The sequence below is a fragment of the Antedon bifida genome, chromosome 2 (assembly GCF_963402885.1).
Source record: "Antedon bifida chromosome 2, ecAntBifi1.1, whole genome shotgun sequence".
In the NCBI taxonomy this organism is placed as follows: Eukaryota; Metazoa; Echinodermata; class Crinoidea; order Comatulida; family Antedonidae; genus Antedon; species Antedon bifida.
The window spans coordinates 35041381-35067974 of NC_136227.1; the positions used below are offsets into that span (position 1 = coordinate 35041381).

Sequence of the window (26594 nt, forward strand, 5' to 3'; positions counted from 1 at the left end):
TCAAAGGTCAAGCGCCTATAGCCTGCCACGTTTCGATATTCAATATTGAACTTGACCTGACGTGGTTCCATGGTATCTTTATATGAAAATGGTAGAGTGGATAGAAAAAAATTAATTAAAAATTTACCTTAAAATGGTTTTGAACTGAACCGGTGGATGTCTTGTTGTTGTATGGTTATAGTTTAAAATACTCTATGTTCGATATTAGTGCGTGTGCGTAATAGAATGAAATGCTTGCGTACGATGTGCGTGATGCAGAGTTGTACAATAGTGTATGTTTATAAGTGTATCGTACATAGTAGTAGAAGATCGAAAATATAACATAGGTATATAATATGGTAGAATATGAAAAAGTAGTATAGAATGTAGAAAAAGGAAATGTTTGTTAATTAAAAGAATAGATTTTGAATGTGAGGAATGACTTTATGACGGTTAGATCCCACTAGAGATCTATGTCGGCTCCTAGGCCTGTATATCGTCGTGAGGTGGTTTCCCGAATGATCGTAAAAACAAAACGGTACTGGGTATGACCAACTAGCGTTATTGTCACCGACCAGTCATCCATTCATAGAAGTACTGATGTAGTAGCCTACCTGTACGGTGACCATAGAATGTGACCCGAGGCATGACTAACTACGACTTTTAGTTGATAGAAGATTGAAAAAATTGTTAAGAAGAGTTGTACTGTATGTGAATGTTTAATGTAAATATGTAAATAATGTTTACACACTAGCCTAGGCATATAAATAGTAATGTTTGTTAGTAAAAATAATTTTGAGTTAATAAGAATAAGATATAAGGAAGAAAAGCAAAGAGACTATGGAGCGGCTATTCCTGAATATACAATACAAAGTATCGTAGATTTAAATTATAAATTTTAGGCGATCTTGTCAAAGGTCAAGCGCCTATAGCCTGCCACGTTTCGATATTCAATATTGAACTTGACCTGACGTGGTTCCATGGTATCTTTATATGAAAATGGTAGAGTGGATAGAAAAAAATTAATTAAAAATTTACCTTAAAATGGTTTTGAACTGAACCGGTGGATGTCTTGTTGTTGTATGGTTATAGTTTAAAATACTCTATGTTCGATATTAGTGCGTGTGCGTAATAGAATGAAATGCTTGCGTACGATGTGCGTGATGCAGAGTTGTACAATAGTGTATGTTTATAAGTGTATCGTACATAGTAGTAGAAGATCGAAAATATAACATAGGTATATAATATGGTAGAATATGAAAAAGTAGTATAGAATGTAGAAAAAGGAAATGTTTGTTAATTAAAAGAATAGATTTTGAATGTGAGGAATGACTTTATGACGGTTAGATCCCACTAGAGATCTATGTCGGCTCCTAGGCCTGTATATCGTCGTGAGGTGGTTTCCCGAATGATCGTAAAATCAAAACGGTACTGGGTATGACCAACTAGCGTTATTGTCACCGACCAGTCATCCATTCATAGAAGTACTGATGTAGTAGCCTACCTGTACGGTGACCATAGAATGTGACCCGAGGCATGACTAACTACGACTTTTAGTTGATAGAAGATTGAAAAAATTGTTAAGAAGAGTTGTACTGTATGTGAATGTTTAATGTAAATATGTAAATAATGTTTACACACTAGCCTAGGCATATAAATAGTAATGTTTGTTAGTAAAAATAATTTTGAGTTAATAAGAATAAGATATAAGGAAGAAAAGCAAAGAGACTATGGAGCGGCTATTCCTGAATATACAATACAAAGTATCGTAGATTTAAATTATAAATTTTAGGCGATCTTGTCAAAGGTCAAGCGCCTATAGCCTGCCACGTTTCGATATTCAATATTGAACTTGACCTGACGTGGTTCCATGGTATCTTTATATGAAAATGGTAGAGTGGATAGAAAAAAATTAATTAAAAATTTACCTTAAAATGGTTTTGAACTGAACCGGTGGATGTCTTGTTGTTGTATGGTTATAGTTTAAAATACTCTATGTTCGATATTAGTGCGTGTGCGTAATAGAATGAAATGCTTGCGTACGATGTGCGTGATGCAGAGTTGTACAATAGTGTATGTTTATAAGTGTATCGTACATAGTAGTAGAAGATCGAAAATATAACATAGGTATATAATATGGTAGAATATGAAAAAGTAGTATAGAATGTAGAAAAAGGAAATGTTTGTTAATTAAAAGAATAGATTTTGAATGTGAGGAATGACTTTATGACGGTTAGATCCCACTAGAGATCTATGTCGGCTCCTAGGCCTGTATATCGTCGTGAGGTGGTTTCCCGAATGATCGTAAAATCAAAACGGTACTGGGTATGACCAACTAGCGTTATTGTCACCGACCAGTCATCCATTCATAGAAGTACTGATGTAGTAGCCTACCTGTACGGTGACCATAGAATGTGACCCGAGGCATGACTAACTACGACTTTTAGTTGATAGAAGATTGAAAAAATTGTTAAGAAGAGTTGTACTGTATGTGAATGTTTAATGTAAATATGTAAATAATGTTTACACACTAGCCTAGGCATATAAATAGTAATGTTTGTTAGTAAAAATAATTTTGAGTTAATAAGAATAAGATATAAGGAAGAAAAGCAAAGAGACTATGGAGCGGCTATTCCTGAATATACAATACAAAGTATCGTAGATTTAAATTATAAATTTTAGGCGATCTTGTCAAAGGTCAAGCGCCTATAGCCTGCCACGTTTCGATATTCAATATTGAACTTGACCTGACGTGGTTCCATGGTATCTTTATATGAAAATGGTAGAGTGGATAGAAAAAAATTAATTAAAAATTTACCTTAAAATGGTTTTGAACTGAACCGGTGGATGTCTTGTTGTTGTATGGTTATAGTTTAAAATACTCTATGTTCGATATTAGTGCGTGTGCGTAATAGAATGAAATGCTTGCGTACGATGTGCGTGATGCAGAGTTGTACAATAGTGTATGTTTATAAGTGTATCGTACATAGTAGTAGAAGATCGAAAATATAACATAGGTATATAATATGGTAGAATATGAAAAAGTAGTATAGAATGTAGAAAAAGGAAATGTTTGTTAATTAAAAGAATAGATTTTGAATGTGAGGAATGACTTTATGACGGTTAGATCCCACTAGAGATCTATGTCGGCTCCTAGGCCTGTATATCGTCGTGAGGTGGTTTCCCGAATGATCGTAAAATCAAAACGGTACTGGGTATGACCAACTAGCGTTATTGTCACCGACCAGTCATCCATTCATAGAAGTACTGATGTAGTAGCCTACCTGTACGGTGACCATAGAATGTGACCCGAGGCATGACTAACTACGACTTTTAGTTGATAGAAGATTGAAAAAATTGTTAAGAAGAGTTGTACTGTATGTGAATGTTTAATGTAAATATGTAAATAATGTTTACACACTAGCCTAGGCATATAAATAGTAATGTTTGTTAGTAAAAATAATTTTGAGTTAATAAGAATAAGATATAAGGAAGAAAAGCAAAGAGACTATGGAGCGGCTATTCCTGAATATACAATACAAAGTATCGTAGATTTAAATTATAAATTTTAGGCGATCTTGTCAAAGGTCAAGCGCCTATAGCCTGCCACGTTTCGATATTCAATATTGAACTTGACCTGACGTGGTTCCATGGTATCTTTATATGAAAATGGTAGAGTGGATAGAAAAAAATTAATTAAAAATTTACCTTAAAATGGTTTTGAACTGAACCGGTGGATGTCTTGTTGTTGTATGGTTATAGTTTAAAATACTCTATGTTCGATATTAGTGCGTGTGCGTAATAGAATGAAATGCTTGCGTACGATGTGCGTGATGCAGAGTTGTACAATAGTGTATGTTTATAAGTGTATCGTACATAGTAGTAGAAGATCGAAAATATAACATAGGTATATAATATGGTAGAATATGAAAAAGTAGTATAGAATGTAGAAAAAGGAAATGTTTGTTAATTAAAAGAATAGATTTTGAATGTGAGGAATGACTTTATGACGGTTAGATCCCACTAGAGATCTATGTCGGCTCCTAGGCCTGTATATCGTCGTGAGGTGGTTTCCCGAATGATCGTAAAATCAAAACGGTACTGGGTATGACCAACTAGCGTTATTGTCACCGACCAGTCATCCATTCATAGAAGTACTGATGTAGTAGCCTACCTGTACGGTGACCATAGAATGTGACCCGAGGCATGACTAACTACGACTTTTAATATTGAATATCGAAACGTGGCAGGCTGAAGGCGCTTGACCTTTGACAAGATCGCCTAAATTTCTAATTTTAACCTTACAATACTTGTATTGTATATTCAGGTACAGCCGCTCCATAATCTCTTTGCTTTCCTTCCTTATATCTTGTAACACAAAATTGTTTATACTAACAAACATTACTGTTTATATGCCTTGTGTAGTATGTTTTACATCTTTAACATAGTTTCATAAACATCTTCATATCGTACAACTACTCGTAACAAATTTTCTCAACTTTCTATCATCTAAAAGTCGTAGTTAGTCATGTCTCGGGTCACATTCTATGGTCACCGTACAGATAGGCTACTACATCAGTACTTCTATGAATGGATGACTAGTTGGTGACAATAACGCTAGTTGGTCATACCCAGTACCGTTTTGATTTTACGATCATTCGGGAAACCACCTCACGACGTTATAAAGGCCTAGGAGCCGACATAGATCTCTAGTGGGATTTAACCATCTTAAGTCATTCCTCACATTCAAAATCTATTCTTTTTAATTAACAAACATTTCCTATTTCTACATTCTATACTACTTTTTCATATTCTACGTTTAGATCCTTGTTATTTCAATTCTTTTACCTACGTACGACATTCATAACATAATCATCATGTTTCACAATATATTTTTTAAGCCTAACATTACATAATTATTTAAACATTCCACAGAATATGGTTCATCCAAAATTTAAACCAAAAGATATTAGGAAAATTACAACAATCAACGAATGGAATAGGATATATGCAAAGACGACTAAAAACATTTTCAGAGAAGAAATAATTAACTGTAGCCGATATTATAACAAAATAGAACATCTGACACCTAGCCTACTCAAAATAAACAACAACCATAACGTAGAAATAAAATTCGTTGACAACAAAATCTGCCAAATCAGGAATTATACCATTAATATAAATACCGGAGAAAGTATTGAGGACACCGAATTGAGCGACAACATTAACACATTGGAAGAATTGAACGATACTATTAAACATAGATACCGACAAACACAACTCTTAAAACAAAGTATCTTACAGAAATATAAAGATACAACCGAAGAAATTAAACAGAAGAATGCAATTAATAAGAAATACGAAATTAAAAAAACCATCTCAGATTTTGACTATGCAAGTAATTTATGTCAACAGAGAAGTGTATTACACACAATACTAATTAAAAAACTTATGAAAAACTATGATGCTAAAAAGAAGGAAGACGAAATTAGAAACGAAAACAAGAAAGATGATTTAAACTTCCACAATTTTACTAACTTTAAAATCAATAAACACACCAAAGCAATATTGAACAAGGGACCATCGTTTATACCTACAACCTTCAAGAACGGACAGCAGATAAAAACAGAACTACATAACGATATTAAGTCCTCCTTTACAACAATTTTGAAACACGACATTTACAAACATAAAATCAAAACAACTCACACTAAACCACACTCATTACCTATACGTAATAAACACAAAACACTTTTCCATGAATTAATTACACATCCTCGCATTAGACCAAACACAACTGCTTTCTGCTACAACAATATCGAAGAACTAAACCAAGAATGCATCGAAAATTTTAGATGTATAAATAAAAGAAATACAACTAAATCACAACTCAAACAATTGAAAACACTTGCCAAAAACCCAGAAATAATAGTACAAACATCAGACAAGAATTTAGGTTTATGCCTTAATACTACAAAATGGTACAAACAAGAATACGATAGACAACTTAACAACGAAATATATCAAAAAGTCGATCCTAAAATTAATGAAAGAAATTATATCACAGACTTAAAACTTAAAGTTCGAAATGACATGATTAAACTAATTAATGATACAGGCATCAAAGACCACGATTTTATCAAAGAAATCAACCAAATTATAAACTGGATCGATAACTCCAAATTACAATTACCTACCCTCAAAATTCTACCCAAACCCCATAAACTTAAAAAACCACCTTCACCCGAAACAGAAAAAGACCTTAAAGGACGACCAATTATTACAGCACATAGCTGGACTACTACCCCCCTATCCAAAACACTTGGCCACCATCTTAAACTAATTATAAACAAAATTAAAGATATGTTCAATGACAAAAATGTACCCTTTCCCATTATTGAAAACTCAAACGAATTTATTTCCAAAACACAATTAATTAACACAAAATACTCCGACACAAATTTCTTTATTTCCTGGGACTTCGAAAGCCTTTACACTAACATCACAATACAAGATACCAATGACACCATTACAAATGCCTGCGACCTTTTAAATCTTAACAATGAAACCAAATTATATCTCACTAAATTAAACTACATAATTAATAACAACGCATACTTCAAAGCCGGACCTTATTTTTATAAACAAATACAGGGAATCATTATGGGATCTTACCACAGCGCCCAAATCGCTAATCTTACCCTCCTTTTGAAAGAATTAAACTTCCTCACCACATTAAAACAAAGATTTCAACTAAACCCTTCCAACTTCCTATTTACACGATACATAGACGACGGCGCACTAATTATCAACAACCCTAAAATTAATTCTCTTGACCTTATAAAATCCATTTCCAACATATACCCACACAATATTCCACTCAACTTTACTTTTAATACTACCAACATGATATATTTAGACACACACATTTCCATCAACTACACAACACTTTCAACAAACAAAATACACTACTCAATTTATCAAAAACCATACCAAAAATATACATACATCCATAAAACATCCAACCATAACCCCGCAATATTCAAAAGCATCATCAAAACAGAATCCCATCGTTATAACCGGCTATCATGTAATATAAAAGAATATCTACACATCACCACCCTTTTCTCATTAAGATTAAAGAAAATAGGTTACAGCCACAAATTCATTAAAAAACATTTGATCAATTTTAAACAGAACCCAAAGAAAAAGATCACAAAGAATATTAATAAACAAACAATTTTTATAAAAACAAAATTTGATAAAACTACAGACAAAACAAATATTATGCAAGATATTATAAATAACCACGAACACCTACTCAACAACAAGTATAAAATACAATACGTTTTTTATAACGACAAAAAGATTAAACAAATATGCTGCACAAATAAACAATTGCATAACAAACTTGCAACTTATCAAACGTATTAAATTAAAAGTTTAATATAATTTACTATTATTTTGATATCATATTATAATACTTTAATACTAAATTGTTGTATTTTATATATTCTTATAAACACCTTTATATTGTCAAATAAATCGTTGTTCATACTGTACCATAATGTTTACCGCTATATTTATTCATTCATTTTGTGTTTTATGATTTTTAAAATGTTTTTATACCAGATTAAATATATTATAAGCACCTTTTTTAAAATGACATAAATTTACTTTGATCACCATACGTTAATTAATAATAAGAATAATCTATACAGACTTTTACGCGTAATCGAATCACCCGCGTCATTTCGATACCACATTCTAACACACGCATATAGCAAACCTTCGAACCTGTTACTTTCAAACATAACATTCTCACAAAGGAAAGGTCGGTAAAAACATATTAAATTTACTACAGCTCCGACATTATCATTATTATCCAAACCAAATGACTTTCAGACAAGGTAAGACTAATTAATATTATATTTAGAACTAAATCATTTCTATTTTAAAATTATCATTCATATAAACCATAAAATATAATCATATTACGTAAATCCAATCTAATAATTTTAATATTTTAGCGTCCTGTATACACAGAAACAAGTACGCAACATAAACTTTCAATCTCCTTCATCTTGAAATAAAATATTTTTTTAAAAAAAGGTGAGAAAATTTAAACATAGTTTAACATTAAACCGAACAACGTATATTAAAAACAGTTTAACAATAACCTTTTTAATAATTTTCTATCCACTCTACAAATTTTTCATATAAAGATATTGTGGAACCACGTCAGGTCAAGTTCAATATTGAATATCGAAACGTGGCAGGCTGAAGGCGCTTGACCTTTGACAAGATCGCCTAAATTTCTAATTTTAACCTTACAATACTTGTATTGTATATTCAGGTACAGCCGCTCCATAATCTCTTTGCTTTCCTTCCTTATATCTTGTAACACAAAATTGTTTATACTAACAAACATTACTGTTTATATGCCTTGTGTAGTATGTTTTACATCTTTAACATAGTTTCATAAACATCTTCATATCGTACAACTACTCGTAACAAATTTTCTCAACTTTCTATCATCTAAAAGTCGTAGTTAGTCATGTCTCGGGTCACATTCTATGGTCACCGTACAGATAGGCTACTACATCAGTACTTCTATGAATGGATGACTAGTTGGTGACAATAACGCTAGTTGGTCATACCCAGTACCGTTTTGATTTTACGATCATTCGGGAAACCACCTCACGACACCAAAGATCGTATAGCGCCACTACGTGGCGCTATACGATCTTTGGTGTGGATTGATACCAAACCACCACCTGCTCTATAGAAACCAAAGAGCGCCCTCAACGGACAACATGAGACCGTACTAGTTTTTGAAAAATAATTTATTTTACCAATTTAATTTTTCCTCACTATGTCGATCGATGTGTCAAAATATAACCCAATTCGTTTATATTTTTTTCTACCAGCATTAAATACAATGCAACAACAATTGTTTTGTAATATTGTCGGCACAGTGAGATGCGAAAATGCTGAGTCATCATGAGGACGGTACAAAGATGCTTAGCATAGCATAAAAACACTACAGCAAATATGTAAAAGGTATAAAACTGATGAATACCGAATGGACAAAAAAAGACAATGGAAGAATGAGAATTGTTTGAAGGTTTGCATGAGAAATCAAATGTTTATATAAAGTTTGCAGTACATCTCCAATTAGTTCTGAAATGAATGAATTGAGTTTCGCGACGTTTCAATCAATATGCCTAATTTACTTTGATGATCGTCCTCTGAGAAAACAAACTCCTCACTCCTCCTAAGGACGATCATAATATTTATGGATGGACGATAAAAGCTTAATGTTGATCGAAACGTCAGTTATTTTCAGAAGCAAAAATTTTATTTAAAAATTCTATTACATGTATTTATCCTCTTATACATTTAAACCGAGGGTTCTGTGTGTTTTTCTAAAAATAGTATCTATGTAATTTTGAGTGAATAAGTATAGACTTCAGTAATTCTATTGTGCTTCTACAGAAAGACCTACACTAAACTGTGGAACAGCTTTTGTGACGTCACGGCCAAAGTCAATAGCGGCATGTGATCCCGATATTAAAGTTGACCTAAGTAAAAGGGTGAAGTTGCTTCCAAATGAATATTGGAATAATTGATAGTTCTTTTGCAATTTATATTTGTATAAGTGTGTTTGGGTAAAATCATCAATATACCTACTAGAAAAATTGCAAATTGCAATTTTAATATTAGTATAAGTCGGACGGATACATTTGTTTGTTTTATTCGGTGCAATCAACATACCAAGGATTACCCATAGAGCTAAGCTATTCAATGGGGTCCTTATAACAAAAACATAGAAACATTCACAAAAATATAACAACAGTTCACAATACATCAGTCTGGCTATGCACATTACTAACATAAAGCTTTTTAACACGGAAGATTATTCCAATCGTTAATAGTATGATAATAAAATATTTTCGAAGCTAACACTTTTATATTAGGAATTACAAAATGTTCATTAATTTCCTCGTACAGTACATATGTTGTTGTTTAGAAATATTTTTAAAATTGTCTGCTAAAAAAGTGGAATCTACATCATGGTATATCTTATAGGCGTGGGCCTATAATACCTGAAGTCTATCTTAGAAATTTAACTCTGTTGTTTATGTTCAAATAACCAACAGCTTTTAGTTGTTCGTGACCAATGTGTGCCCTAGGGGAAATGTGTGCCCTAGGGGAAATGTGTGCCCTAGGAGCAATGTGTGCCCTAGGGTCAATGTGTGCCCTAGGGTCAATGTGTGCCCTAGGGCCAATGTGTGCCCTAGGGGAAATGTGTGCCCTAGGGGAAATGTGTGCCCTAGGGCCAATGTGTGCCCTAGGGGGAATGTGTGCCCTAGGGGGAATGTGTGCCCTAGGGGCAATGTGTGCCCTAGGGCCAATGTGTGCCCTAGGGTCAATGTGTGCCCTAGGGCCAATGTGTGCCCTAGGGGCAATGTGTGCCCTAGGGGAAATGTGTGCCCTAGGGGAAATGTGTTCCATAGGGTCAATGTGTGCCCTAGGAGCAATGTGTGCCCTAGGGGCAATGTGTGCCCTAGGGGAAATGTGTGCCCTAGGGGAAATGTGTTCCATAGGGTCAATGTGTGCCCTAGGAGCAATCTGTGCGCGCCCTAGGGTCAATGTGTGCCCTAGGGGCAATGTCGAGAATAAACTGTACAATTTTGTTTTGGGTTACCTGGAGTTTATTTTGAAGGAATGATGTTATACCAGAATACCAGTCTGTATACACTAAATTAATTAATGCAGAGCATAACAGTTTCCTACTAGCCTACCTGTTGTACAGAAATTTCAATCTGGTGGTCGAATTTGCTTTTTTCATAATACATGTAAAGTATTCTTCATTTGAAATACAGTTATCAATTTGTAAACCAAGGTGCTTATGGAATCATGACTAAGAATATATCATTATAAAAGTGATTTTGAAATTCTCAATATTTTAAACTTTTCTTTCAACAAAATGCATTCTGTTTTTTGTGGGTGCATGGACAACTTATTTTGAACTACCACTTGTAACATAATTCCATACCATGACCTAGTTAATGTGAAATGTATAATGGATCACGATGAGCCACCAATAAGGCACTGTCATTGGCATATAATAATAGTTTGCAATCATTATCAATACAAATAGACATATCGATAATATAACAAATAAAAAGAAGCGGGCCTAAAATACTGCCCTGTGAGTACATTGTAATGTTGGGGTAAAGTGTTATCAACACAACGTCATGAGGTAATTTCCCGATTGATCGTAATCAAAACGGTACTGGAGTCTGGGTTTGGTCTACTAGCGTTCCTGCGCCTAACTCGTCATCCATTCATAGAAGCCTTGAGCAGGGAGGTATTATACCTCCCTGCCTTGATGAAGTAAGCCTACGTGGTGGTAACCATAGAACGGTCCCGAGATAACGACTATACTTCGGCTTTACAGTAGTCGATAGAAGATTGAAATATTGTTAGAGTAAAGTATACGATGTTTGATTATGTGTAGATGTGTGACTTGTTCTTGTTCTATTATTCAAATGATGTTCCGTATAAGGAGATGAAGATAGTAGTTGGGTGTAATGATTTTGTATATCATTTAATTATCCTAGACTGTATATTATGCGATAAATATTACTTTATATATATTTTTTAAATATTTATTGTTATGATTATAATATTTATAAAAAGATATTTGTTAGTAAAAATTAAAAAGCTAAAAAAAAAAAAAATTAAAAAAAATAGATATAAGAGGTGTAAAATGATTAAATAAATTTAGATTCAGTATATGAATTATTGCACAAATGTAGTTCAGATACCAGATCAGAAGCAATATTACAAAAATAGTTATTAAAATGATTAGATATAGTACAAATATTAAAACATTTATTGCCGTCTATATTTATACAAAAATGTGAATTGTGTTTAAACCAATTCCCTTTAGGTGTTTCCATAACATTCATTTTGCAGTTTTTGAATATTATTTAAAAAGATTTTAACTGGTAATTTTCTAAAAATACTTTATATGGAATTTTGAATTGAATATTTATAGACGTCGTACGACGACGATATAATCGTGTACATTGATGTTTCAACAGAAAGACAGTTGGACCGTGGAAAAGTTTTTGTGACGTCACGGCCAAAGTCAATATAGCATACATATACCAGATTATGAATAATAAATACACAGAAGTTGACGTCAAAGGGAGTGGCGCAGTTGGTGGTACAAATCGTCACATTTAACTGTATCGGTATATTGATAGTTCAGATACGAGATCCAGTTACAGTCCAGTCTTAAGCTAATTTGTAAGTTTACACTAATTACACAGTAGTTGACGTCAAAGGGAGTGGCGCAGTTGCTGCTACAAATCGTCACATTTAACTGTATCGGTTTATATTGATAGTCCAGATACGAGATCCAGTTAAAGTCCAGTCTTAAGCCAATTGTAAGTTTGCACTAATTATACAGTAGTTGACGTCAAAGGGAGTGGCGCAGTTGCTGCTACAAATCGTCACATTTGACTGTATCGGTATATTGATCCAGTTACAGTCCTGTCTTAAGTTTACAATTTCAATTTAATTTGTTCGGAACATTTATTTGCAAAACAATAATATGAGAATGTAGGCATAATTTTGCTTTCATGGTTATTTGAAGTAGAGTGTGGGTTGTAGTAAATGTCTTGTTAATATCACTGAACGTACTATTCTGTGTACCACACATAGTCGTCAACAAACAGCGAGTTTCTCTGAGTAAACAGAAGAATGCCATCACAATAAACAATATCATATTATAAGATAATTATATACTTGTAATTTTGACTAATATTCCATTAATGTGTGAAGTTACTTTGTGTTCAGTTTGTCACTGATGCCCAACCTGTCCTGTCCAATCCTAAAGTACGCGTGTTACTCACGTGTTCAGTTTGTCACTGATGGTCAACCTGTCCTGTCTAATCCTAAAGTACGCGTGTTACTCACACGTGTTCAGTTTGTCACTGATGGTCAACCTGTCCTGTCTAATCCTAAAGTACGCGTGTTACTCACACGTGTTCAGTTTGTCACTGATGCCCAACCTGTCCTGGCCAATCCTAAAGTACGCGCGGGTAGCAAGACACAAAGAACATTATATAAATTGCCCGGATGCTCCACACTTATTGACTATAAACAAACTGCAGACAGTTCAATCATTGATCTTATCGTTACATTGAACTTAGTAGGCCTATATGAAACGATCAGATATATATTTAGATATATTTGTGAATTATGATCCGATTTAACACTTATTTTTCAGAATTGAAGACAGAAATTTGAAAAAATGGCAACAGGTACACTGATAATGTATTCACTTTTAAAGACTACAATATTATAAACATATTAGTATAATAAGTACCGACATAAAAAAAAGATTGGTCCGCTTTACATATATGATTATTATACAGTAATCCTTGTGTTGCTATAAATAATAATACACCTTTTTAAATTGTTCTGTTTCCACCATTTCATAGATTTTGATCTGGATTTAGTACATTTTTCAACTTGGTATGATGAACGTAATCTCGTCACAAAGCTGAAAGTTTTGTACCAAGATTTGATTGCAGTAACGAACATAGACAGCGCCACCAAGACAATACACTTACTACAGGAATTAAGGACAAATGGACGTTTAAGTTCAGAAAATCGTACATTGCTAGACGATACAATAAAAGTAACTGAACAGTTTGGTGTCATAGATCGTCTCAAACATTCTTTTCTTGAAGTTCAAGAAATTACTAAGTTCACTCGATATCGATTACAAATTGTAGCATTCGGAAATGGACTTAGACAGGCTGATGTGGACAGAATCGATGCATTGTACAGTGGTAGTGCGTTAAAGAATTACAAAGATGCCTGGAGTATGATTCTGGATTTGGAAGAGAGACGAATAATCTGTGAAGAAAAAATTGAAGAATTCATTAACAATTTAAGACAAGTTGGACTGGAATCAAGAGTAACACTTCTGACTGAAGGTAAGTTAGTGCTAAAAGCTAAAGAAACATTAATTAATTTTTAAAGAATTACCAGTATAGAATATCATTGTAGCCTAAATTCATGTTTTGTCCTGTCATTTATTACAGGGCAAGTGGCGACCAGACGTAGTAATGAAGAACAGGGAATGCGAAAAAGATTTAAATCAGGTCAGTTACTAATAATGAACCGTATAATTTTGCTCCCAATCGGTAGTTATTTAGGTAAAATAATAATAATTGTCTTTAATTTGTTTTTCGTATTATTATTATTTGATTATTACAGGACGAGTGGCGACTTGTAGTAATAATGAAGAACAAGGAATGCGAAAAAGATTTAAATCAGAAACAGGTCAGTTACTAATAATGAACCGTATAATTTTGCTCCCAATCGGTAGTTTTTTAGGTAAAATAAGTATTTCATTTTGTTTCTTATTATTCTGTTATTAAAATAGGGCAAGTGGCAACCAGTAGTAATGAAGGACAAGGAATGCCAAAAGAGGATAAATCAGAAACAGGTTAGTTGCATTCAGAATAATAATACAGTATTTAAACAAAATCCTTTTTGATGTTTAATTCCAATCCTGACCCACACAGAGAACGATATAATAATTAAGAAGCTTCATTGTTTTAAAAACGATATGTTAACATCATAATAAGTAAGACTCGTATTACACTTTCTTATTCTTTGAGATCCAATAAGCTTAATTCTAATCCGCATTACAAAGTTTGTTTACTGAATATAAATAAAAATAGGTCTTCTAAAAAGTTAGATTTCAGAGTAGGCCCTAAATAATATGTTTTATCAATTTAGATGAATTAAAAATTGTGTTTGCCGCCCTCTATATTTCCGCCTGCGCTACAATTCAATGAAAAACCGAAAGTTGCAACAATAACTTCATTAACCATCAAATGTGTGATTAAAGTTTATGATACTGGCGAAAAAATAAACAACAATAATATATATATACATTGGCAAATTTGAAGGTGTATACTTGGCCTCGTACTACATTTGTAACAATCAAACATTCTTAAAGCATTACAAATATGAGATGAGTAGTAGTAATTAGTACGGTCTATTTTTTTTATTTTTAATTCATTTATATGTAATTTTTACTTTCTATGAACCAGAGATTCCGAGATAAAAGATTGAATGAATGATAAAATCACATCGTCTTACTTTGATTTTGCTCATTTAATAATAGTTAATTTGATAAAATGTCTTCGTAAAACAATTGATGAGATTTTGTAATCAAATTCAAAAATAGTAATTCACCGTAATATTTCATGTACTGTAGTTACAATCATCTTAGTTCAAATAACATTGTTAAAATTAATGCTATATTCTGTTTGCCGCCTTCTATAATCCCTTTTATTTTCATGGATACAGAATTAAGGCCTATAAATGCACAATTGTGTATGCCAATTGGCATAAAATTGAGGATAATCATAAATAAATGTGATTATGACGTAGATAATTGTTAATTCAGTTTCAATCATAAACATCTTACGTAACCTTTTAACCTAATAATAATTATAAATAAAAAACATGTCACACGCAGTGGTGGTGTATTCTCTTTTCACGAAAAACCAAAGAATAGAATACGTAAAATCAATACATTTAATATTGCAAACGCGTGTTTACAACAGCAGCTTCCCGATATTACCAGTTAGTTTTAATTTAGGATAAATGACAAGGTTTTAAATTAAATTATTTGTACACGAGTGCATGATTTCAATTTTGAATAAAAGAAAATTTATTTACAGTTTTAACTTTTCCTATTAAAATTAATTGTCAACACTATCACTTTGAACGCAATTTATATTATTTCTGTTATTTGTTATTGCTTTCGTATTAAGAAAAAAAGTTGTACTGAGATGCCTAAAAAGTCTTTAATTTGTTATACTAGTAGTATTTGTAATACTTTTTTATTTCACCTACAAAAAAGTGAATACATGCGTGTTACAAAGCTAATGTCGTAAAAGTGAATGTATAAAAATCAGCTTTCATCATCAATGACCACATTAGCACGTCACATTAGGTTTTACCATAATATAAGCGGTGGATTGCTCTACATTGAAACGGTTGTTACAATTTGCTGGCGACCACCAGTCGTTCAACCGAGTTTTCTTTCTGATTGATAATAAATTGTGTTTGTCGCCCTCTATATTATTTACTCGGTTACTACTTCGGCGCGGCTCCAGTACTACCTATTGTATTACAGTATTAGAAATTGCAAGGCTCTTATTAAATAAAATTTAATTTACTAAATATTGTTTTTGCCATTTTTCTTCGCATCTAGACAAAATTGAAGAATATCTGGTTCAAAGACAAAGGGAATTGTGTAGTCAGGCCAGTATATTTACACCAGCAACAATGCGTGATAGATACAGTGTTGACATTTCGCAGATGTTCACTGATTTGGAACTACGCAAAGAAGCTAAAAAGAATAATGGAAGCAAACCAACAACATTAACAGAAGTGGTAGATGTTATCAGTTCCACACCTGGATGTAGAGCTCTTATAGATGGCGAAGGTGGGATAGGTAAAACTACCATATTAAGGCATTTATCATACAACTGGGCTACGGCTACTCAATCAATTAAATCATTTGGAGGTAAAATTGTATTTCTTTTAAGTGTACGGGATTTAGATAAAGATGAAAACATCTTTGATTTATTTGTAAAGCAAATTGATATGACAGATTTCAATTTAGATACAGATCTCCCAAATGATCCACGATTAATTAAGAAATTCATAAAGAAACATGACGATAAAGTTGTACTGCTACTAGATGGTTTAGATGAATTAAGGTTTAATAATCCAAGCGTACTTAGTCTTTTCAAAAAGAACAACTTAAAAAACAGTACTGTGATACTTACTTCACGATCAGAAAACGTAGACGAATTCGTAAAAGCATGTGACGTACATGTAAGAGTTAATGGGTTTAACAACGAGAGCATAGGAAAGTACATTGACAAACATTTTGAGTATTTTGAAAAACCACAATTGGGAAAATCCCTTAGACAAGAGTTAGATATTGACACATATGAGTCGTCGTCGTCGGAGGAGGAGGAGGAGGAGGAGGAGGAAAAGGATGAGGGGTTGGAGGAGGAGGAGGAGGAGGAGGAGGAGGAGTTGGAGGAGGAGGAGGAGGAGGATAGAAAACATCCCGAAGCGTATGCAATGTGCAAAAACCCGATGCTACTTCTTTCACTCTGTATATTGTGGGAAGATAATCACAGTCTCCCCGAAGATAAATCTGACCTATTTAAAGAACTATTTCGTAGTATTTTAAATCAGTTCAACAAACGAGAAAACATAACAAAGATTTCTGATTTTGAAAAAACACCAGTGAAGTATGTAAATGCTATGATTTTATTAGGGAAATTTATGTATGATAGCTTAAAAGTAAACCAACTTTCAATCAACAAAACGGATTTGACTGAACATTCGAACAAAGATATGGTTGATATGGCCTTAAAACTCGGGTTCGTTTATGAAGAAGCACCAACTTTAAAATCTAAATTTGATAACATTTTTATGCCTCCTCACAAATTGGTAGTAGAGTCATTGGTAGGATTTTACTTGTGCAAATTGTGTGAAAGTGAAGGTATTGAGAATGAGTGCTCAGATGTACGAACATTACTTACACCATTGGATGATGATGAGTGGGAGGTGATACGAGAGAGTGAGCATTTATACAGAGCGACAGAGTTTGCAATTGGTTTCCTTGGTGATAAAGCTGGCGGTTTCCTCAAGCACTGGGTTACAGATCGTTTGTCAACATATCGCTATCTGCCGAGAAATTTAAACTTTGTTAAAAAACAACATAAAGATGCTGTGGTAAATGAATTAATTAATTACATGACAAGCAAAGATTTAGAAATAAATAATCATTTGGATGATATATCTACCTCCATAAGAATGTTTATTGAACACATTAGTCCAGGTGTACAATGTGACGGGCATTTCATACGTCTAATTATGCAATTGTATTGTATGCAATATGGTGTTGTTAGTGTCGATGACTTTTGTTGTAAGATGGCATTGGAGCGAAAGGGAAGAGTTATTGCACACATTTTAGGCATTGAAGGTAAATGTGACTGGGTTGGGATTGAGAATCTATCACGTGATGTATTTAATGACTTTGTATCAGAATGTTCTCTCAAACAAGTTCAATTAGCATTACGTCGTCTCGATATCTATGATAGTAAACTTCACAACATTGATGTTAATACATTTTCTTCATTTCTCATTATGTGTCCTGAGCTGAGGTACCTTGCCATGTTGCGTTGCAATCTATCAGCTGACGTCATTCGTCACGTGTCTGAAAAGTGTTCAATAAGAAATATTATATTTAATCATTAGTTAGTTTTCACTGATAACGTATGTTACTTCTACTATATAACAGACACATTTTTAAATCTCGCAGCAAGCAGGTGTCAATTTTTAATATCGCAAATAATTGCATTTCTAACATTAAATTTGTATTCAATATAAAAACGACCTTTTATATATAAATCGTATAGTAGATTAAATCAATATGATAATCTAAAACATTATACAATGTTTTTAAACATTTTATTTTGACATACTTACCTTCATCGACGGAGCGCGCGCGCGTACTTCCGCACGCGGCACACTAGCAACGGAAGTAATAATTATTAACAGCTGTAGCATGCAGATAAACAAGAATGTTTGTTTCTTATTCATTATAATCTTTATAAACTGTGCTGCCATATTTAATGAAAATGATTCTTTTAAAATAATGCAACGTTTTTTACTTGATATATTGTATAGAATTGGTTGTGCGTGTTTTAAAGTAATTATGTGATAATATTATATTAAATGTAATTAATAGTAATACAACTCTTTATAATTAGGTTGGATGGTTAGATACTAAAAGTAAAGTGGTACAACTTGAAACTACAAAACATAACATGAACATAATGATCAAACGTAATTTGTTATCAAAAGCAGTTTTATTAAATGAAAACGTAATTAGAAATTATATTAACAAATAAACACATTATGAGATGTCTTTGGCACAGTAACAACAGAACAAAGTTGTAGTAGAATTTGTAAAACCAAAAATGACAAAAAATCAAAACACTTAAAACAAAACAATTTAGTTTCATTGCTGTGTTTTTAAATATATTTTTTGATATAGAAATATAATTCTGTATAAAATAAATTTAAAGTTGATAAGTTATGGATTACCATTTATAGATTGGAATAATTAAAGGTTCTACTTAATTTTGAGATATATTTGTGTACAGTCTTTGATTTTCTTTTGTTGTAAGAGTAATAAGACTTGGTGTTAACAATAGTTTAAACCTGAACACTGTGCTGACTTGTAATAACACTTGGTGTTAACAATAGTTTAAACCTGAACACTGTGCTGACTTGTAATAACACTTGGTGTTAACAATAGTTTAAACCTGAACACTGTGCTGACTTGTAATAACACTTGGTGTTAACAATAGTTTAAACCAGAACACTGTGCTGACTTGTAATAACACTTGGTGTTAACAATAGTTTAAACCTGAACACTGTGCTGACTTGTAATAACACTTGGTGTTAACAATAGTTTAAACCTGAACACTGTGCTGACTTGTAATAACACTTGGTGTTAACAATAGTTTAAACCAGAACACTGTGCTGACTTGTAATAACACTTGGTGTTCACAATAGTTTAAACATGAACACTGTGCTGACTTGTAATAACACTTGGTGTTAACAATAGTTTAAACCTGAACACTGTGCTGTGCAGAAAACAACAGTAACTACTTGCATAGAAATAAATGTCATAAATACCATTAACAATCCCAGATTTCAATTTGTGCAATATTGGGTATACAGTATGTGAACCCAGTACTGTAGTAAATTTAAAGCCAGGAGCCATGGATTTTATGTGGATATCTTGATTCTCCTTTACTGGTTTCTTTCCCGCATTACTCCCAACAAGGTCGCTGCGATCCAATAGGAGCTCAAGATCGGCGTCGCTGATGACTTGTTCTTTACAGTTTTTGATAATGCCAGAGTGATCAGGTTAGTTGTCCTTCTCTAGCTGAGATCTTTAACTCCACGACATTCTCATCGCAGAATTCCAGAACCTTAAACGCTTCATTCTCCTTTACTGGAGTGATCAGTGGAGCGTAACACTTTTAGTAGTTCCATGGGATCCATCACAGCTTTTGAGTCTCTCACCATAGTTTTACTGCCTTTGAATTTACCTAAAAAAAAAAATGAATTTTTGAAATGAATGAGAACAAGCAATGCCTGGAAGTTTGCATACTACTGTAGAAGTCTATAAAACAATATGAATAATTTAACGTATTTATTTGAATAAACGCCACGGGTGTTTATTGTTCAGGAGGGTTTTTAGGGAGGTGTGAAAGACTGCTCTCCACTATCTTCTGGTCAATGGTGTTAATGGTCACTAACCTGTACACAATCACTGGCTTTTCTTGACCAATTCTGTGGCATCTATCTTGGGCTTGTAGATCTGACTGTGGATTCTATAATACAACTATAAATGCTACTTTACAATGTATTGAAAGTCACTACACTAAAACAAACAATCATTACACCACAAGCCTGTGACTAATTATTATAACATGGGTTCAACGATGTAGCCAATCAGACGCGTTGAAATGAGTCACGTGTGCGCTCTTTATTTTTTCACTATCATGCACTTGAGTGCAAAAAGTGCGCAGCAAAAAAGCATATTGCACTCAGTGTGTAAATCGTATGGCAGATTATTGATCACGCTGTAATAAAATGTAATAATTATTTATTTAACTTACCCAATCACTGTCATATATAATGACTGTGTCAGCTGTTGTCAAGTTGATGCCTAACCCACCAGCTCTTGTTGAAAGCAGAAAGATGAAATAATCAGGATCATTGCTGAAATTACTAATCTGAGAAAGATAATAGCACAACTTTCTTCCACTAAATTTGAATAATTGAGACAAACAAACATGATTTGTGGCTGCTACAAGCAACTGATAATAAAGATAATTAGCATTAGGTGGACATTTGGTAAAAATTAAGACAAACACATTTTCCATCTTTTCTCAGTAAAAACATTCATAATACTAATTAACATAATACAGCAGTAGTTGCTAAAATCAGAATGTGTGTATCAACTTAATTCAGTATCATTTATATTTACAAGTTCTTCCAAATAATTCTAAATTTCTTCTTCTTCACTATGCCGGTGCTTACCTGTTGTTGTCTCTCAGCAAAAGCCATGCTGCCATCTAGTTGTGGTTTCTTAAGTGGCAGTAATCTTCAAGTATGTCAAGCATTGAGGTCATCTGGGAAAAGATGAGGACCTATAGACAAACATATCAGACATTGAGTTCATCTGGGAAAAGACGAGGACCTACAGACAAACAAACAAACATATCAGACATTGAGGTCATCTGGGAAAAGACGAGGACCTACAGACAAACAAACAAACATATCAGACATTGAGGTCATCTGGGAAAAGATCAGGACCTACAGACAAACAGACAAACATATCAGACATTGAGGTCATCTGGGGAAAGATGAGGACCTACAGACAAACAGATCAGACATTGAGGTCATCTGGGAAAAGATGAGGACCTACAACAGACAAACAAACAAATATATCAGACATTGAGGTCATCTGGGAAAAGATCAGGACCTACAGACAAACAGACATATAATTCAGATGTTTTTAAAAAATAAGCTGGTGCCAATTGCCAATTTCATTAACTTATTACATTCTTTTAAACTAACATGAATATTTAAGATTGATACCTTGTGTCCACGCTTCTTTAGTTCAGGTAACATTCTCTCCAACACTAAAAGCTTTCCGCATGACTTGACAAGATCCTCGTCAACTTTGAACTGTTGCGTGACCGGGTCAAGTGGATATTCCAGTAGGTAAGGATGGTTACAGCATTTTCTTAGTTGCATTACAATGTTTTGAAGCTTAATATTAACTACTGATTCTGTATTTGACGGGGTCTCACCAGGTGCAGTTGGTTCTCTGAAATAAATAATAAAAGGGGTATAAAGTAATGTATTCATGGATGTTGTACTGGTGGAGGTGGACAGGGACACCCTCTTACAAAATAGGTGCTAAGCATCTGTTCAGACTACAGGATATTATAAGATATAACACTAACCAACACCATACTACAAAGACTAATTTCAACAAGGCACCCACCTAAAACCCCATGCCACCTGATTACAACAAAATATTTTTCCCATTCAATCTTAACTTTTTGGTACTCACGCCTAGGCTTCTCTACTACAACTATTGTAAACTCACTTGGCAAATGTGTCTCTAATCTTTTTGTACCAATCTTCAACATCATCAGAGTCCTTAGTTTCATTAAATACAATGGAGTAGTCAACCTTTTTAGAGCATCCTCTCTTGGGTCGACCTTTTGGGGTCAATGTTACCTCTTCTTTTTTCTGTGGAACAAAAGGACGACAAGATGAGTGACAACAACATTCTTTTTATATACACTTCAATAGTTTGGAACTTAATAAAATAAGGCTCATAAACAAACTATAGAAAGTGTGGCACTCAGGACTCAATTTTTTAACTTTTAGTTATCAACCAATCATTGGCTAATTCTTACTGCAATTTCTCAGCTGCAGAATCACGCCTCATTTATTTTAGCATGTGTTTCTAATTTCATGTTAACTAACACTCTGGCTTGTAGGCAGCTAGGTTGATTATAACAGAGCCATGGCAAGTGATGCACTGTTCTTACCTTGGGTTTGACCTTATCAATAATTGACCTGTCTAGAGTTGATGATGCGTAGAATTCTTGTTGAATACTCGTCATTAGTGCGTTTATAATGATCTCTTTCTTTGAAGGTATTGTCAGGTCAACATCTGTCTTTAAGCGTCGTAATAAAAATGGCGTCAAGATCTATAAGATACAAACAGTTTTAATACAGAATAAAATTATGCACAGAAAATATCAACATTAATCTGTGCATGCATTTAAGCCCAGTATAATCTGTTCCATTCTCATCGGAACTATAATTGATCGATTTAACGTTCGGTCTGATAGATGGAGCAATTACCGTTCCCTTCGTTTTTGATCTAAGAAACTGTTAACTGATTTGTTGGCAGTACCTGGTGCATCATGGATATACCATGTTGTTCTCTCTCCTTCTTCATCTTTGTGACTTGAAAATGAATTAAAATCAAACCAGGATTCAAACCTGAAAAATAAGATAAAGGAAATTTATATCCACAGCAGCTTTGTTCTTATACAGGGAAATTGCTTGGAAAATGGTGGGCAGTGATTGACATGTTTGCCTTTCACACCTGCTCCGGTTCCGGAAAACAAAAATCATGTCGCATTGTGTTTTGTTTTCACGACGCGCCATGTGCCAATCTTTTTCCTCGATATGCGTGTAGCTGCATGACGCGTCATGAAAACGCTAATTGATGAATGAAGTCGCTAATGCTAATACGACAGACAATTTGTTGCGAGCCTCAACTGGAGCAGGACCGGATCCAAATTGATAACAATTAATACTTACGTTTGTAGATTATCAAACACTTCTGGTAGTAAGAAGTTTAGCATAGACCACAACTCAGACAGGTGGTTTTGAAGTGGGGTACCAGTAAGTAGAAGTCTGTTGGCAGATTGGTACGTCTTCAGTTCTCTAAAATAAACATAGTTGAATACAAAATCAAACAATTTATATTACCACCTTATTATTTAAATAGCTTGTATAAAGTTGGAGGCAAATTTGCACTGCTATAAATTCATTATAAACATGTTAGGATATTTCTATAAACATGATGGTGTGTTCCAAACAGTGAAAGTGGTAGGTAAGACTAGGTTAAGAACAGACTTAAGTTGGCATGTGAAATATAAGCTGGGTAGAATCAATTTAGGTTAGGCTCAACTTCACTCAGCACAAATACTTCTTTACATATGATTATTGATTATTGATCACGCTGTAATAAAATGTAGTAATTATTTATTTAACTTACCCAATCACTGTCATATATAATGACTGTCAGCTGTTGTCAAGTTGATGCCTAACCTACCAGCTCTTGTTGAAAGCAGAAAGATGAAATAATCAGGATCATTGCTAAAATTACTAATCTGAGAAGATAAGAAAACAATCTTCCACTATTTTTTAATCATTGAAAAACAAATTAACGTGATTCATGGCTGCTATTATTATGAAAAAAACAAAAAACAAAACATGGTCTGTGGCCTTCCACAAGTCCAACTGATATTATTGTATTAAAGATAATTATCATTAATTGGATGTGTAAAAATTAAGACAAACACATTTGCCAACGGAATTAAGTTTTCTCTTTACTCTGACGTATTCTGAAATAATTACATGTTGTCTATCAGTAAGAACATTCTTGCACTCATTCTTCTTTAAAAAAAACCACAGAAACGTAATAATACAGCATGCAGTAGGCCTAGTTGCTGCTAAAATCAGAATGTGAAATGTCTATATCAACTGGCCATTCTTCATTGTGCATTCACTATAATTTACATTTACAAATTGGTAAAAACAACATATAGTTGTTTCTTTACTCTGTATCCATGAGTGCTTACCTGTCAACAGCCATCTAGACGACACAGTAGTTCTGTCTCTGTACATGGAGGTATCTGTAGGTCTACATGGTCGTGGTGGAAGTATCTCCATGGATGGTTTGTGTAGCAGCTATAATCTTCACGTATGTCACACACTGTCATCCTGCTGTGAGAAGATGATGAGGACAATTCTGATCGGTAACGGGACGTTTTGCCGAACGCCATTTCGCCGACAGACCACTGACTGACAGCCTATTCGCCGACAAGACATTTCGCCGACAGGACATTTCGCCGAAAACCATTTAGCCGACAGACAATTAGCCGACAGACATTTGACCGACAGACATTTGACTGACAAGAAATTTTGACAATAGGAAATGTCTTGTCGGCCAGTTGTCTGTCGGCTAATTGTCTGTCGGCGAAATAGTTGTCGGCAAAATGTTTTGTCGGCGAAATGTCCTGTCGGCGAAATGTCCTGTCGACAAAATGTCCTGTCGGCGAAATGTCCTGTCGACCAAATATCCTGTCGACTAAATGACCGGTCGGCTAAATGACTGTCGACGAAATAGCATTCGGCAAAATGTCCTAGTATACCTTCTGATCAGACATTGAGGTCATCTAGGCCCAGGCCTAGATAGTAGTAGGCTACTAAACTAGGCTAGCCTAGGCCTAGTTAGAATTCACACTTCCCTCCTCCGACTCTCCAGTTTTTGTAGGGTAGAAAAGGGAGAAAAGTGTGGTGGCTGGCTGTGACATGTGTGGTGGAAAGATAACCATTGATGTGTTCATAATTGTCACGTTAGTTAGGTGCCAGGTAGTCACCAGTAGGCCTAGAGAAGACTAGCGTAAAACAGAAAAAAACTATAAACACCCAGCTTACCTAAGTTTACTACAACAGGCCTAGGGCCTAGGCCTACACCTTTTATATTATTCATCAAAAGGCCGCGCTGTGTCTACTCGTTTTAAATATATACCAAAGAGCGCCTTCAACGGAAAACATGAGACCGTACCAGTTTTTGAAAAACAATTTTTTATTTTACCAATTTAATTTTTCATCACAATGTCGTTTTTTTTCTACCCAGCATATAAATACAATACAACAACAATTGTTTTGTATAACACTCATAGCAAGTATGTAAAAGGTATAAGATGATGAATGCCGACTGGAAAAAGAAAGAAAATAGAACTTTAGAAGAATATGAGAATTGTTTGAAGGTTTGCATGAAGAAATCAAATGTTTATATAAAGTTTGCAGTACACCACGCGTGTATACAGTTCTGAAATGAATGAATTGTTGAGTTTCTCGACGTTTCAATAAAATAAATTAATTATACTTTGATCGTCCTCAGCAGGAGAATCAGAAAACACACTCCTCATTCCTAAAGGACGATCATAATATCTATGGATGGGACGATCAAAGCATAGTAATAGTATTGAGAAACCCACGTCAGTTCTTTTCAGAACTAATAATATACGTGCACGGTGTAGGCCTACCGCAAACTTTTATGAGAATTCACAAATCATCAAACAATTCCTGACATCATTCCTGGCTCTACGTACCTTATTCCACACGCACCAATACATTATGGGGAAGGTTCAAAATGCAATGACCAACAACGCGCGCGTACGCGTCAACAAACTATACAAACCACCGTCACAATTCAAACGGAATTGCCTTCAAATTAATTACTCGTGTCAATTGCATACAAGTAATTCCGGCAACTTCCGTCTTATTGCTAAGATAATTGTGTTGCTGTTTAATGTTGTATGGTGTTTTGTAATTTTGTCACCAAATACATTTTATAAAGTCTATTACTGATATTATACATTTAAATCGAGGATCATGTGTGTTTTCGTATAGTTATATTCACTATGAGCGAGTTTTTATGGTAAAAATCGAACAGATTTTTTTAAAAAAAAGACCTCATTTCAATTTCAAATGTTTAAATTTCGATATTTTCATCATTAAATTATTATGCAGTACGGTACTATGATGACCCAAGAGTGACGCACAGTAAT

General features: G+C 33.8%; 3 protein-coding genes across 3 annotated transcripts in view; 1 reads left to right on the plus strand and 2 right to left on the minus strand.

Annotated features, from left to right (window-relative positions):
* LOC144835675 (uncharacterized) overlaps positions 1 to 26594 on the plus strand; it is a 61847-nt gene that overhangs the window by 14026 nt on the left and 21227 nt on the right. The window lies entirely within an intron of this gene.
* Positions 21363 to 22841, minus strand: LOC144834692 (lymphoid-specific helicase-like). Its single transcript, XM_078689587.1, has 4 exons — positions 22767 to 22841; positions 22316 to 22461; positions 21799 to 22030; positions 21363 to 21455 (listed from the first exon to the last, which is right to left on the minus strand). The coding sequence occupies exons 1-4, from the start codon at positions 22839 to 22841 to the stop codon at positions 21363 to 21365; spliced, it is 546 nt and encodes a 181-aa protein (XP_078545713.1).
* LOC144834857 (lymphocyte-specific helicase-like) lies at positions 22799 to 25542 on the minus strand. Its single transcript, XM_078689822.1, has 6 exons — positions 25456 to 25542; positions 24597 to 24741; positions 24011 to 24125; positions 23551 to 23676; positions 23138 to 23226; positions 22799 to 22928 (listed from the first exon to the last, which is right to left on the minus strand). Exons 3-6 carry the CDS (start codon positions 24022 to 24024, stop codon positions 22885 to 22887), a joined length of 273 nt encoding a protein of 90 aa, XP_078545948.1. The 5' UTR covers positions 24025 to 24125; positions 24597 to 24741; positions 25456 to 25542; the 3' UTR covers positions 22799 to 22884.